The sequence below is a fragment of the Sipha flava genome, unplaced genomic scaffold, assembly GCF_003268045.1.
Source record: "Sipha flava isolate LNK unplaced genomic scaffold, YSA_version1 66_pilon_pilon, whole genome shotgun sequence".
Lineage (NCBI taxonomy): Eukaryota > Metazoa > Arthropoda > Insecta > Hemiptera > Aphididae > Sipha > Sipha flava.
In genome coordinates this window covers 1,078,977-1,095,037 of record NW_020273606.1, presented here as the reverse complement: position 1 = coordinate 1,095,037, position 16,061 = coordinate 1,078,977, and the positions used below count along the sequence as shown (strand labels likewise).

The 16,061-nt window shown below is 33.2% G+C and overlaps 2 protein-coding genes across 2 annotated transcripts in view; both read left to right on the top strand.

Moving 5' to 3' along the window:
• The first annotated feature begins 1,021 nt into the window (after positions 1 to 1,021).
• Positions 1,022 to 1,908, top strand: LOC112691717. Its single transcript, XM_025566090.1, has 3 exons — positions 1,022 to 1,087; positions 1,255 to 1,610; positions 1,677 to 1,908. Exons 1-3 carry the CDS (start codon positions 1,022 to 1,024, stop codon positions 1,906 to 1,908), a joined length of 654 nt encoding a protein of 217 aa, XP_025421875.1.
• Positions 1,909 to 9,219: 7,311 nt separating this feature from the next.
• LOC112691738 (scavenger receptor class B member 1-like) overlaps positions 9,220 to 16,061 on the top strand; it is an 89,516-nt gene continuing 82,674 nt past the window's right edge. Inside the window, exon 1 of the mRNA XM_025566113.1 lies at positions 9,220 to 9,608. Coding sequence (XP_025421898.1) covers positions 9,575 to 9,608 — 34 coding nt within the window. The 5' untranslated portion in view covers positions 9,220 to 9,574. The remainder of the gene's footprint in view (positions 9,609 to 16,061) is intronic.

The following is a 16,061-nucleotide window of genomic DNA, read 5'->3' as shown; positions in this document are numbered from 1 at the left end:
AATCCGCATTAGGTGTTTACAATATGACGTTGTGGTGACGTAAACAACGCAACGCCAATCGTCCAAGTTGTTTACAATATTGTCAGTGGACAAGCACCACTAAGTGATCTTTTGGTACCCAATTTAAAAGGTAAGTCACCTATTAACTGGACACCAGAGGCTATTTCGGCTTTTGAAAAATGCAAGGAGAAACTCGCCACAGCCACGCTTCTCGCACATCCATGCGACAACGCTTGACTGGCTATTGTAAGCGATGCTTCAAACACCATGGTTGGCGCAACTCTCCAACAGTTCATCAATGATGAGTGGCAACCTCTTGCCTTCTTTTCCAAGAAGCTCACAGCGACCGAGACGAAATACGGAGCCTACGATCGAGAACTTCTCGCAATCCACCTTGCTGTCAAGCATTTTCAGTATATGGTGGAAGGACGCGATTTGGTTATATTCACTGATCACAAACCCATCACTTTTGCATTTCAGCAGAAATCGGATAAATGCACACCACGACAATTCAGACACCTAGACTTTATCTCACAATTCACCACGGATATTAGGTATGTTCCAGGTAAGCAGAATGTCGTGGCTGATACCTTATCTCGCGTTGACGCCTTGTCAGATACAATAGACTACACTGCATTAGCGATATCACAACAGGGAGACGATGAATTAAAAAAATACGAAAAAGAAAACACTGGACTACAACTCAAGCAAGTTCAATTACCAGGTAAAAATGTCTTAGTGTTCTGTGACGTATCAACTTCAACCGCCAGGCCTTTTGTCACAAAGCCATTCCGACGTAAAGTTTTCAATAATATACATCGCCTTGCACATCCAGGTGTCAAGGCCACGACGAAGCTTGTTAAACAGCGATTCGTGTGGCCAGCAATTGACGCAGATTGCAGACAATGGGCGAGGGCATGTGTAGAATGTCAACGAGCCAAAATCACGCACCATGGCACAGCACCTCTTAGTTCATTTTCCGTCTCAAAGATTTGAACATGTTCATTTAGATCTAATCATTATGCCTTATTCTGAAGGATTTCGATATTACCTCACGTGTATCGATAGATATACTCGATGGCCTGAGGTAATTCTATTGGAATATCAAGAAGCGGCAACCGTAGCACGAACTTTCTATACGCATTGGATCGCAAGATTTGGTACCCCTCTTCGTATCACAACAGATCAGGGAAGACAATTTGAGTCATGCCTTTTCAAGCAACTTAATAACTTGACTGGCACGAACCATCTTAGAACCACGGCCTATCATCCGTCAGCAAATGGCATGGTGGAACGAGCCATCGGCAGCTTAAAGCCGCCATTAAATGTCATCAAAATAATCGATGGACAGAAACTCTTCCGACAGTCTTATTGGGCATCCGAGCAGCTTGGCGCGACGATCTTAAATCCACCTCTGCAGAATTAGTCTATGGAGAGCCACTTAGACTCCCTGGTGAATTCCTAACGTCAAAAGATAATGCTGCCAAGTTCGACGACGCAGCTGAGTTTATCAAAGATCTTGGACATCACATTCAGCAGATCCGACCTGTCAATAGTACACGACATGGCGAGAAGAAAAAAATTGTTTTCAAGGACCTTGCAACCACAGAGTACGTATTCATTCGACATTACGGACCCAATAATGGAATATAAATGCCCTATGATGGTCCCTATAGAGTCATAAGTCGAAATAAAAAAACTTTTGTCATTGATATAAAGAAGAAAAAAGTTAGAGTAACTATTGATAGACTTAAACCGGCCTACATCATAGTAGACGACCATTCTAAGGAACATATTTCGAGAAAAATTCAGACACCTACACCGAATATCATTACAAAGGAGTATCAAAGGACACGTTCCGGAAGAAGAGTTCGTTTTCCAGACCGTCTCCAAGTAGGTTATGCTTGACTCCGACACTGGCAGGGGAGTGATGTGATGACGTAAACAACGCACCGCCAATCGTCCAAATTGTTTGCAATATTGTCAGTGGATAAGGGGAAATCCCATGTTTTAGAATATGCGATGATTATCTCGTTAAGGTAATTTCGAGAATGTTCTAGACAATCGACGTCGATATATATATATATACCGGCTGGTCAGACGCTCATTCAATCAGTCCGTGAGTACAATCCGCGACACACTGTGAATTACACTCCGCGATATATTCGGCAATTCCTCCGCAATTGTAACGCGTATCGATATTTGTACGTACATATTTATATAATATAGTGTCTATTTTAATTAAATTAAATTGTGAGTGATTTTTATTGCTTAAATCACACAACGTAATAGTTCCACCGTAGCACCTGTCGTTTGATAATCGCGTTTTGAAGACAGACTATACGTAATATATTTTGAACATTATTCGCCGGTTTTGTTCTCGATATGTGTTGAATAAAAAAAAAAAAAAAAGCGTAATTTCAATATTTTTTCCGGATGGACAAAATAGAATAATAAAAAAAAATATGATAAATAAATAAATAGGCTGTAAAGTTCACGGAAAAATGGACGATATCACGAATGATAGTGTGATCGTGTTCCTCAGGGCATTGTTATTTTCAATTTTTTTTTTTTATTTTTATTTGTATATATATTTTTTTTCTTTTGTGGTTCAGAAAATGTTTCTCGAAAAAAATCGTAATTCACGGATTGAAAATGTGTTTTACGACTGCACGAACGCAACATAAAATATTATACGTTTGATCGTTTTCTAGTCGCGGATGTATAGTGCAAACGGATATGTTGAAATACGCGAAGGGTTTTTATTCTTCTTGGCCATAAAATGAAGGGTTTGTCACATTCGATAATGATTTATCCTATCGATGTACCGTCGCAGAACTTTAATAGCTGTAACAATAATTTCAAAAACAATTTCCGATGATTATTTTTATCAAAACTAAGTTTGAAAGAAAATATAATTTTTCAGAAATATACAAAATACCACGGTTATAGAACCGTTTGTGGTTTTCTCATGTTCAGTACCGTAGCATTTGACGTGGGAACCCGAAGGGACGTTACACTCGAACAATATACGGCACAGTCTTGCACGTTTTTCGTTCTTCGAACTTAGTTAAAACAGAATTGAATGTTAAAAAACACGTTCAAAAAGACCTATTTAAATAATTCTACTGTCATCGAAATGTTTACCAATTACACACGGCATACGTGAGCTGTTAGCAAAAGGAATAACGTAATTTTAATTAGAAAATTATTTTTTATACGTCCTATGTGCGATGTGAAGTTGTAACACGTTTAGAAGAATAACGTTTTTTTTTCTTTTTCTTACGGATAAGCTAACTGTTCAAGCCCCCCCCCCCACCGTTAAATTTATCTACAATAATCGGCACTCGCGATTTTTCAGACTATTCGAGACCGGCAAACGTGTACGACGTTATTAACGATGTGTATCGCGCATATACAGGATTTTGTTTACGATCGGTTTTCCTTACACTGAAATGCGTTGGATTCCGGTAAAACGTTCCGGCCATCGTACGCGATACCGATCGAATTATTTATGGCATTTTTTATTATTTAAGTGTACCTACCTATTTACGAGCGTATACCACTCGAGCTATTCTAGAGCATTATACTGAAAAATAGTTGTAATGATAATATAAATACGATAACATTAAATAATCATTAAAAAACAGTAATTATAGTCATATAACTACAATAATAAAAGGCATTATTATTTATTATTATTATATCATTATAATAACAACTATTAAAATTAATTGGTTTGTCGCTAAATTTATTTGTTTTACGGGAAACTTTAATTGCAATGTACGTGGTAATTTTCTTAATTATAGCTTTCGAACATAATACAATAAAAATAAAAAAGTGAAAGTTCACACCCGTCTCGTGTAAAGTATTTTATAATAGTAGCCGTAAAGTAACTGTTTAGTAAAAAGTATTGAATAAACAAAGTGTTTTCTTCAGGTCAATGAAAAAATTGGTACTGTATCGAAATTGTCACGGGCAATTAAAATACTTTCGTTATATTCCTTCCAAAGCTTATTAAATCATCTATAAATAGTTATCAAGTCTTTTGTGGGGAAATAAATGTTTGAAAATCAACAGAATAAGTTTCATGAACGAAAAATAAAATCTGCAAATCCAGTGATGAATTATCGAATGTAATTGTAACACTAATAATATTTGGAAACGATTATATCGAACATTGACACTCGTGTTGCTCGGAGTAGAATACTACAGTTTATAATAACAATATTTTGTTCTACAACCGCTAACCAACCAACTAAGGATAGGGAAATCAATTGAAATGTAATTCGTTAAATTAAATTTGTCTGGACGATTGTGGATTACTATTGTTTAATTAAAACGAACGAGTTATAAGTAAAACGGAAAAAAGTAACTGAAATTGGTTAAGGGTCAAATATCGATTATTTTATTAATATTTTTTAATTTTTGATAATACAATGAACATTCTAATATTGATTTTACAACGATATAATTTTTTTTTTTTCATTTGAACTTATTATATTTATTCGTACCTCTTGTTAGTTCTCTTGTACATAATTTATTCAGATAAAACTGTAACACGTACACATATCTGATAAATTGATAATATTTATCGATTCGGGTTGTAAATATGTAGAACTATTATGTTATACGCGTAGGTATTATTCAATTTGCAACACGTAGACGTGTGTATACGCAGGGCTTATTCTAAGGATATTTATCAACTTCGCACTTTGTTTAAATAAGCCTATCAAAATAGAACTATGATTTCAAAATATACCGTCAAATTATAGTTAAAAATGATCAAATTTGTAGCTTTTAGGTAAAGTAATTTAAAATGTAACATATTAAAAAGACATAAAACAATATACATTTGTGTTCAAAGTATTTTTTTTTAATAAATGTCCTGTTTACTTTCTTCATAAATCATAATGCAATGTATAATATAACACTGTACAACATATCATTATTTAATATTATTGGAACGTTTTTTTTTTAATTTTTATTTCAGTTTCCCATATTTTTTTTTAATCAACATATTAATTTTCATATTGTAATAACATATAACATAGTAACTATTATTTGCTATCATATCTTATTATCACCTACGACTATAAATCATAAACGCATCATTACGCAAAAGTTTATTATCAAGTGCGCATCTAGCTTTTCCAAATATGCAAAATGAGCCCAAATGCTCTTTAGAATAAGCCCTGTGTGTATGCATATGAAGTGTACGATGCAAAACTATCCACACGCGTAATTGTTGTGCACGCGAACGTTTATTTAACGGTTAAATAAATCTTATCAGTCTACAATTACAACGAGTATTGGCGATATGAATATTATTTTCGTTCGGTTTTTTTTCTCGAAATCGGTATTTTTTTCTGTAGACGAGAATTGCTTTAATGCGACCAGAAAACTAGTTAATCGAATAAAAGCCACATAATTCTAAACGCAATACCACTCGATAAGTTATAATGGTGCAGATGGGAAAGTAAGAAAGAGAGGGAGAGAAAAAAACTCGTTACGTAACTCGAATTAACCAATTAAAAGTAAAATAATTTCAACTTTTTTAATTCATCAACACTGCCCTGTTCTGTACCTTCAGCAACCACTTCGGCTAGCGGTTGTACAACGCTGGAATCCAACGCGCCCGCGAGTCGTTGAACAATAAAAATCGAAATAACGACGTTAAGAATTTGTTTAATAATGTTATAAAAACGGCGGTTTTGAAAAGTGACTGCGAAAAACCGAACAGTTTATCGTTTGTCGTTTTTATGTTAAATAAATCGATTTGGTTTTCATATTATTCGCGTGCACCAATCGAACGTTGTATTCTATTATTTGTTGTACACTTGGATGGCTGCTCTGTGGTGTCATCCGCCCCACGAGACATCGATTGCGCCGGCGAGATTGACAATTGGAATTTGCTGATATATTTCGTCCGATTTTTATTGTGCAACGGTGGTTGGTTTTTTTTTTTTTTTTGTTTGTCAAACGATCGTGGGTCGCTACCGCGGTTCTATAATCGATTACTACGATTTCGTACCCCGGATTGATGGTTTCTTAAAAACACGAATTTTATCGAATTAATAAAAAAAAACAAAAATAAAACGTCTAGTGCGTTTCATATATCTACATGGGTTTTCAATCCGAGAATTTTTTATAATCTTCGAGGTAGAAAATACGTTTTATAAATCGTTTTTCTAGACAATAGCTTTATTCTGTTCGCAGTCGCTGATGAACGACTGATTTTAGAATGCAACTAAAAATTCGTCGGTTAATGTTTTAAATAATGACGAAATAAAAATACGCACGGGATAATATATTTTATTAAAAAAATATAATTTTCTGGTTATAACAATTTCATACTTTTCCACGGAAAGAATAAAAGATAACTGACGAAATTATGCACACCATCTCAGTAAGTATTTATTTCCGGGGACGCTTGAGAATGTCCTTTTAATCCCTGCATTTAGTGTACTTATAATTAAAACGTAATCAGTATGAATTATTAATAAAACGGCAAGTTGTGTCGAATTATTAAATGATATTTAGTAAGTATATTTTTGTTATAAGTTTTGGTTCTACATTAAACATAAATAACACGATTAAAATATTCGAAAAAATGTTTGACATTTTTGGATTTAAAAAGTTATTAAAGTTATACCCGACAGGAACTAGAGTGTTGTTATATTACCGGAAAAGTTTTTTTAAAATTATGTTCACATCTAAAAAAAAAAAAAAAAAATGGTATGATATACCTAGTTGATATCTATTGACAGATATTTGAAACAAATATAATTACAAGACGAATTCATTGGTATAAAAAAAAAGACAAATAAAGTTATAGTGGTGTGGTGATTAGAGATCGACTAATTGATTTAGCTGTGGACTTTTTACATTATCTTATTGTACATGTAAACGTAAACTAAATTTAATTTAAATTTTTTTAGTTGCAAATATATTGTGCTCGAATCTTGATGACATTTCAATATATATTCATATATGTTACATAAAATAATACATCATGTTATCAACACATTAATACATTATTAATGAATGAAAATTATATTTATTTTTTCACATTTTCAATTGCTCAGGTTTAAATAACTTAACGGATCAGTTTAATGTTATTTTATAAGAAATATGTTGTTCCATTTATTTGGCCGCATATATTTACTTCTTGTGATTTTAAAATATTTTTCTAAAGAAATACTTACTTACAGTTAAGTTTTACGAACGTAAATTGTGTACATAGCTTATGAATAACTTTTCGATAAAAATGTATCGAGTCAAGCCGAAATCCGCGTATCTGACATCTAGACTAGTTTAAATCTTTCCAGTTAATTAACATCTCAATTCCAAGTTCTCAACTAAACGGTAAATATTATCGTAAAGTTTGGCAATGAAAACCGTGGTATAGTTTGAAAATAATTTAACACTTTTATGCATACATTAAAAAGCGGAAATTGAATATTTAAAAGAAAATCGATTAGTCCAATATCCATGTTAAGTAATTTTTCTAAAATATTTGAAAAAATTATTAAAGCTAAGCTGTTGAGATAACAATCTGATTAACATTAACTACGATATATTTCAACAATAAATCATTATGAGGAGAAACGCCAAACTTGTTTGGATTACGATAAAACGTACAATTGTCAGCTTACGAGTTTTAACTATTTGTTTTTGTCAAAATCAATACAAATTGGCCAAACATGATGTAAATATTTTTGATAATTAGAAAAAAATAAAGTGAAATCAAGAAACACAAATTTCTATTGTTTTAAATCGTTTCCGTAAAACCAAAGCTGGGTAAATTAATGCTATTTTTTAACCCTAGTTAAGTTAAGTTAATGGAGTTCATGTTCAAATTAGTTAACAATTAAGTTAATGCACATGAGAATTACATCGATTAAGTTAAAAATTAAGTAAAAAATTACCGTTAACTTAACTTCAATAAATAAGTTCATTACAAAAAACAAAATTTATTTACATTAAGTGCTGATATAAGTGATATATATATATTAACAATTTACAATATATCTTATTTAACATTAACGATAATGAAAATGCAGAAAAATCTTATTAGACTTTAATTAGAGTAAAAAATATTCATTTATTTATTGGAATTGTTTTTAAGCGCTCAAATGTAAAATTTATGGTAATTTATGTATGATTTGTTTTTATTAACTTTTCATACAAATCACGTATGATAAATATAATTTTAAAAACGTATTCTTTTTTATGTTCAATAACAGTATGCGAAGAAGGTCTTTAAAACATCAGTACACGTATTGTTTCACTGCAAAAGAGTATAACAACACATCTATCGCACGCCCCCGGCCATCGTTCCGGAGTCCTCGCCAGCTACCACGTCACCATTCCAAGTCTTCGCATAAAGCTTAGGTATATAAGGACATGGTGTTACGTACCATGTTCCGCGTATAACTATTACTACCGATTTATTTTAGTTGTCTGGGTACGCTCGGTAAGAGTATTATTATTATTATTATTACCACTAACATTAGCACATAAGTACCATTTTTTGTATGATGTGAATTATTCGTCAACTCTTCACCAGCAACATTTCGTTACCGTTTTTTTACTAATCCGTCACGTGAATTATTTTGGTACTCTTCCTTTTCTGTTTTCCTTACTCCATTTACAGTCCACTACTACGAGAACAGGCAATAACTGGTGACATAATACGCCGTCACAGCTGTTCTAACCGGGTTGCCCCCGACACGGAGCCCTTAGGAAACGGTTTGCATTTCGTGGAACGTCTATACTTTAAACAAACCTCGATTTTTTAATTTTTTACTGAAATAACAACAAATTACGTCCAGGTAAGTTTGTGCGAGTGGTTGAGTAAGCTCTTTTTAAAATCGACCTCCCCCCCCCCTTCCGAGATGTGCTCTCAAATACGTCATTACGAGACCGTGCCGCGGAACACACACTTCGGGAATCGCTGGTGCGCATTGCACCGCGGTCGTCTTGACGTCCATCGACGGCGGACCGTGTGCGCAACGACAGAAAAAAAAAAACCGGAAACAATTCGAATATTAAAAATATTTAAAAATCAACGAAAACACCGTTATCGGTCGTTCCGAAGCGACGCGTTACGTAAGCAACTGATGCGTTTGACCGGCACGCGCGCGCTCGCGGCTAAACACACGTCGTTCGCGCGCCGCCGCAAGACGTACGTCATTCCGTCGTCTGAAACCGCCGCGACAGACCGCACGATAAGCGTCGTCGTCACATGCGTCCGACCGTAACGCAACGCCTCGTCTCGACACGTCCCGTCCGGGTATCCGCGGCGACGTCCATCCGCCGCGAGACCGTCCCTGGACTCCGAAACCGGGGGGGAGGGGGTAGGGGGCAGTCCCTCGACCCTCGACCGCGATACGCCACACGCCGAGGCCGAGCGTCCCGTGGCATTCCGAGCGGTGATCCACGGGATCCAAGCGATCCAAGTGATCCACGCGATCCACGCGAACCGTAAATCGGAACGCGCGCCCGTCCACCGTCCTCGATCGCGGCAAGATCGCCGTGCGTCTTCATCCGTTCGTCTAGCGTCCGCGCCATGTTGCTGAACTTGGGCCTGTCGTGCCGCACAGGTAACGTACAAAACTATGGGCCCGTTGACCGACTGCCCTTCCTCATCAGTCGACGTTTTGCTTTTTCACTAACACGCGCCCTGTCCGGTTGTCCGACGTTTACCGTGCGGAAGAAATACTACCGATCGTTCGGATTCGATCGGCGAAAGAATATTTCCGCATCGAAACGATCGCGAAAACGTGTTCTGCAGTGCCACTGGTCAGTGCTCGAAGGTTTTCCCGCAAAAGAAATGGAGCGAAAAGGTATCCGGTTCCCTCGTGGTGGTGGGGGTGGGGCGTCCGTTAATCGGAGAGTCCATGATTTTATATTATACAATAATTATATTATATTTTTCGCAACATCACAGATTTTACATCAAAATATTCAAATGAAAATACAATTTTTGCTGCATTCCCGGTAAACAAAGGTGCTAGGGGAGCAGTTCTTAAGAATATAAAATAGAATAATGTAATACAATACATAGTATATAAAATAGTATGTATAGTCAAAATATATATATGAATTATAATTTGTTATCGCAGAAAGTTTCGGTGCTGGCGTTCGGATCGCGCTGTTCTTTGACGTACACGTACTTTCGTTCGTCCTTTCGCATGCGAACCTTTCACAGGCCAGCGATCCAGCAGGACACGTGATAAAATAAGTCCAAACTTTTTTATCGTAATTTTCTCATATTTTTGCCATTTATTGTCTTCTTAAATAAGATAGCCTATTGAAGGTAATGAATATTATGAAAATGAGAGTAAATTTATATCTCATCGGTGTACAAACAGATATTTAACAATATCGAAGATATTATTTCGATTTTCAATTAATGATAAGTTGTATTTTGTTTAAATTTCGTCAAAAATGGATTATTCGTAAACTTAAATTTCAACATAGTATAACTTTGCCAATTTTGTAGTTATATAAAAATTTTTTATACAAAAATTGTTTAAAAAAAAATACTCTACACAAATATTAAAAAAATATGGTATTATTGTTTAAAAAAAAAAAAAGTTTTATTGCACTTGCACGCATCGACAGGGTAAAAAATTTAGAATTTGTCTGAAATTGTGTATTTTGGTACTCCCTTTAATTTCCCGAAAACCCCATTAAATACAACATCATTCAACTAAAATATCAAGTGGTACCTCTAAGTGTGAACACACTGTATATATTTTAAGAAAATATGCTTGTTATCACTTTATGGTTTTTATATTATACTATAAGCGATGATATTTAGTCAAATTATAAAAAAACGAAATGTGATGCAGCTTAACTTCGAAAGTAATGAAACAAAAATTAAAATTTTAAAACCGTACTATAGATTTTGTTTAGGATTGACATTAAAGTTTGGGTTACGATGAACTATCGACTATCCACAGACGGTATTTGTCTAGTGCACCGAATTAGAGACACTACCTGTATAGTATACATTTATTGCATCGGTATAAAAAGGGTATATTAAAAAGGTACACACCTATTGCGCCGGTATAAAAAAGGTATATTAGAAAGGTATCCATCTATTGCGCCGGTATAACAACTATACAGTACAAGTAAAAATCATACTGGCTAAAAACAAAAATTAAAATTATAATCAAACTTATCATTCTACATACTTAGTATTTACATTAATAGTAAATTATATTATATATATATATATATATATATTTACCCTAATCCTATACATTTTGAAAAGTTATTAAGTCTAATATTAAAATTAGTTATGTCAATTTTACTATTTATTTTTTTGTCATAAATGTAGAGTTTTGTCTATTTGTGATAACTAAAAGAATATGTATTATGATTGTTGTGTTACATTATTTTTAAAATTTCATAAAAACAAAAATATTTGGATGGGGTGAATAAAAATATTTTCCAAACGCTGAGTGAAATGCCTCACAGGCATTTGTTGTTCTCTCGCCTGATATATTACACGATGACCAAAGATACAGGGGAAAAGTTTTATTTTCATCAATATATGTATCAATAAGGTAATCACAAAATTTATTGATTCGAATATCGATCGGCGCAATAGATGTATACCTTTTTTTCATCCCATAATTTTTCTTTTTTTGCCTGCGATTTTCGGCGTAATTGATATAAAGCCTCCACGGAATAGGGTGTCATGGCATTCACGGATAAATGGGTCCCGCGGATAATCCACTAAATTCAAATCGAAACGAAAATTAAATAATTATATTATTAAAAATATTAAATCTTGTCATTGTATGTAATATTTAAAGAAAATTAAATAAGAACACCTTTTATTTTTATTTAAAAATCCATATAGTATTACGTATAATATTTATACTGTTTATTTTTCGACAGCATTTAACAAGTTCAAGATCGAGAGTGCACTGTATCTACTTTTTGATTTCATTACCCTTTTGAAATGTTTACATTTTCATCTCATAATGCGTAGTAGTGCTATAGGTTCTACAATATTTTATTCATAAGATTTTATGACGGTGGGAATAATATTGTTGTTTACTTCTTAGTTCGTGTCACTGAATTGATTTATTTAACACGAATATTTGCATGTGCCAAGTGAGCGTGTCAGTATTTCTATCAAGCTTTAAAAAATGCCATTAAATTTTCATGCTGGGTTTGGTGTGCCAATGGAAAAAAATTGTTCGTAATTTGAAGAAAGATTCTCAAAATTCTAAAAAAAATGAAATTAAAAAAAAATAAATAAATAAATAAAATGCTGAAATATTTCAATTCATTTCAGGTGTAATATTTATATTTTTTTCATCGGGATGTTCAACACGTAGCGGAAACTCATCTAAGTATTCATTTAATAACAATTATATACTCGGTACAAATTAATTTATAACCATGTAAATATTTAGAATGCAAAGACCATCTTTCCGGGATCTCTGAGAAAACCATTTGGAGTGTTATCGAAGACATTTATTTACACTGATTTTAAGATTGTTGCATAATCAGAGATGTTTTTTTAACTGTTGTTAGCTTCTAAGATTATTTTTATTGATTTAATAGCTTTTAGAATGTAGTTTTTTTTCACTTTGAAAATTGGCAGATAATTTAACTGTCATGATTTATATTTCATAATAGTTGAAATATAATATTACACATAGTACATAAAAATATTATGTATTTATTAATTTATTAATTTATGTATGGACTCGTATAACAAACGGATGATGACCATTTTGTGGGAAATTAAGTACGAGTTAACTACTTAGGTAATTTACTGTTAAATCAATAAACGACTAATTAAAGACATTGAATAATGAAAATAACAGATATAAAATAATTAATCATAAAAATGAGACAGTCAATAAATCAATAATAACATAGTATTAGTAATGATACTCAATTGAGTTTAAAACTAAATATACATTTCGATTAAAAACAATACATTATTATTATTATTATTATTATGCTTGAAAATAAATCAAGATGGATTTTAAGGGGTTTTGTATAGGCAATATTGATGTACCGCAGAATACAGTAAATAATGAAAACAGTTAATAATATTGAAATTCAGTGATCCTAAAACCGTTATGCAAAAGTTTATTTTTTCAATAGTCACTTTTTGATAGTCTAAAGGGATTTAAATATGTACACGTGCGATATTACGAAACATATAAGATCCGATTGGGAAAGTGATATAATTTTTTTTCAGCGCGATAATTATTTTTTTCGTAACATGAACATTAAAAAAAAAAAAAAAAATCTGCCTACAAAAAAATTCAAATAGCTAGATTAATTTTTATTTCGTACTCGAAAAGCGCTGGAACATAACTTATATTTCATTCTTCGCGTTGTTGCATTAAAATTCGATTTTTTGTTTAAGCTTAAAGTTGGAATGAAATTTTATCACATAAACGTCATTAAACTGATACATTCTTTCTTTTAACTTGCAACAGAAGCAAACGTGATATTGTAATATTAAAAAGTTATGGTGGGCGAGGGAAACATGATTAGAAATATGTAACACTGTGCGGACGAGAAAAGTTTAAGAGATTGGTTGACTCAGCGGATAACTATGCTGAATATTATTTTGTTTTGTTTAAAAACTTATACTTTCCCAGAATTGAACAATTTGTACTTTTTATATGAACAAAGAGGATTACTTGAATTAATTTCCCGTCCAATGGCACTTCATTTGCCAGTATTATATATGAACTTCGCTCAAATATAAGTAATTTAGATCCGATATTGATTCGCTTACAATGTTCTATTTGTCTCTTAAACTTAAAACCAATGTACTTTTGCTCTCAAAAAAAAATTCTGAGATAAAATGGCTTGGTGAATCAGTTTATATTTATATATTTAAATATTTTAACTTTCAAAAAATAAAAAAGGCTTAGATAAGATTTGGAAAATGTTAAGTGTTTTTAAACAGCATAAACTTCATTTAAATAATTAAAAATAATGAAATGTTTAAATAACTTATATCGTTTAATGGAAATTTATTGAAACATTCTATTTCATCATTATTTAATTTTGCAACGATTATAAAACATTTTTGCCATTTTACAGTAATTTTTTTTTTTTAGCTAGTAGGAAAATCTTAAGAAATCGAGCCTTAAGTATGAAAATTTAAAATGTTATGAACTGTTGACTATAAACATGTAGCGGAATTTAGTGATTTTTATCATTTTGTAAAAATTGAAATAACGTCCACCTTTCCTCCCTAAAGTACAAACTGGAGCCCATTTACTATACAGGGTTATCCAAAATGATTCATCTGATTTCTAATGCTTAGATAATTTTATTTTTAGTCTTAGAACAATATGTTATACATTTAATAAAAGAGAAATATGTCAAGTTTAATTAATTTTACCTATAAATATTCTATATGAGTTCCTCTGGTCACATGAACAAAATCTAGTCGATAGTCAATCTCATTCCATACTTCTTATAGCATATTTTTTGTAATTGATTGTAAGAGATACACGGATATACGAAGTCGGCCTTTGCTGTTTCTTATGCCCAAACACCCAGTTTCTTCAAACTGCTTATATCATCGACGTATGCTCTGAGAAGTCCCGTAACAACGGTGAAAATCGTGTTGCAAGGTTATTACCGATTCAAATTTTCAAAATCGTAACACACAAAACGCCTTCTGCTGTTCGGTCGACATATTTGTACAAAATAACTTATCGCTTAAAAGCAATAATTGTAAAACAAACAATTAATGACATTCCAAAACTTAGGTATACCCTTTATTAATTGGTATATAATTTGATAAGATATAATTTATAATTACCATTTTATTGCTGTTTGAAATCGGATGAATTGTTTTGAATAACCCTGTATTTTATTTTTTATCTGGTGATGAACAGAGTAATCTTCCTGATCGAAATCGTATACAATCGTGAGGCACAAAAAAAAATACACATCATGATGAAACCAAAACATTCCTTGTTCCACTCAAAATTTAAAAAAAAATTTAGAAAATAAACCGAATCGCACTTAAATGTTGTATCCATTAGCCGTTAGGAATCTATATATATACGGTACTGCGCAATAATGATAAACACTCAGACGATATCAGTCGAATATCAAGTGTTGTAACCGGGTGACTTTTTCGGCATCACTGTGTTTTCTTCGACATATTTTTTCGAAATACATTTACTACCGCTGTTCGTAATTTCAACTGATATGTGTTCTGTCACCATTGTCTTCTTGTTCGTCCGATGAAAAATTAGAAAACACTTCTCGATAAATGCGTTTCACAGCCGAGAGTCGAGAACCATTTCACGTACGCGAAAAAATTTTTAAGTATTTATATCAAACGTAACAATTACACATATGACAACACGGTGTATTGAGCGCATAGGTGGTTTGACATTTTTCAGTTGGTGGTTCAATAATAGTTAGAATACCACCCACCCACCTACCAAAAAGTTATATTAGGTACAAACTTTTTGGTAGTTCAGTGAACCACAAAACTCATGATCAAGCCAATTTGAGCGTACCGATCGACATCGTACCCACGAAACGTGTGTACATACGCTTCGATCATTATGTTTTCAGAAGCGCACCATTAAACGTTGAGAATTTAGCGTTTTCCGAGCGAAAAGACCATGGCGCAGGTCGTATATTATCGCAGCATTTCTTTTCCGCGCGAACATTCCAGACGATAAAACTGCACTGGACGTTTTCACGTACCGTGTTACGTATCGTACCGGAATCGGGACGCAAGAATCGCTCTACACGACGGACTTGTGTTTCGCGAGATTCGTCGACGGTTGAAAAAAAACCGTTGCCACGCGTTTTCCAGAATACTCCTAGCTCGTGTATTTACTTTGATCTTGGACAATTGCAGCTAATCATTGTTGCTTTCATATTTACGCAAATAATATGAACAATGTTACAGAAGTCTGCACAGAGTTAGAGTTTTGCCCGCGCTAATCGGATCGTGTCCGAGAAACAGAGGAACGGATCGTCAAGGATCGACGCAGTGCCGTAACAATCGGTTGGCGAAATGGGCG

Coding starts and splice junctions, on each gene's coding strand:
- LOC112691717 (XM_025566090.1), top strand. CDS start 1,022: ATGCCTTATTCTGAAGGATTTCGATATTACCTCACGTGTATCGATAGA. Junction 1,088..1,254: donor GATATACTCGATGGCCTGAG/GTAATTCTATTG, acceptor GAACCATCTTAG/AACCACGGCCTATCATCCGT. Junction 1,611..1,676: donor AAGGACCTTGCAACCACAGA/GTACGTATTCAT, acceptor TGGTCCCTATAG/AGTCATAAGTCGAAATAAAA.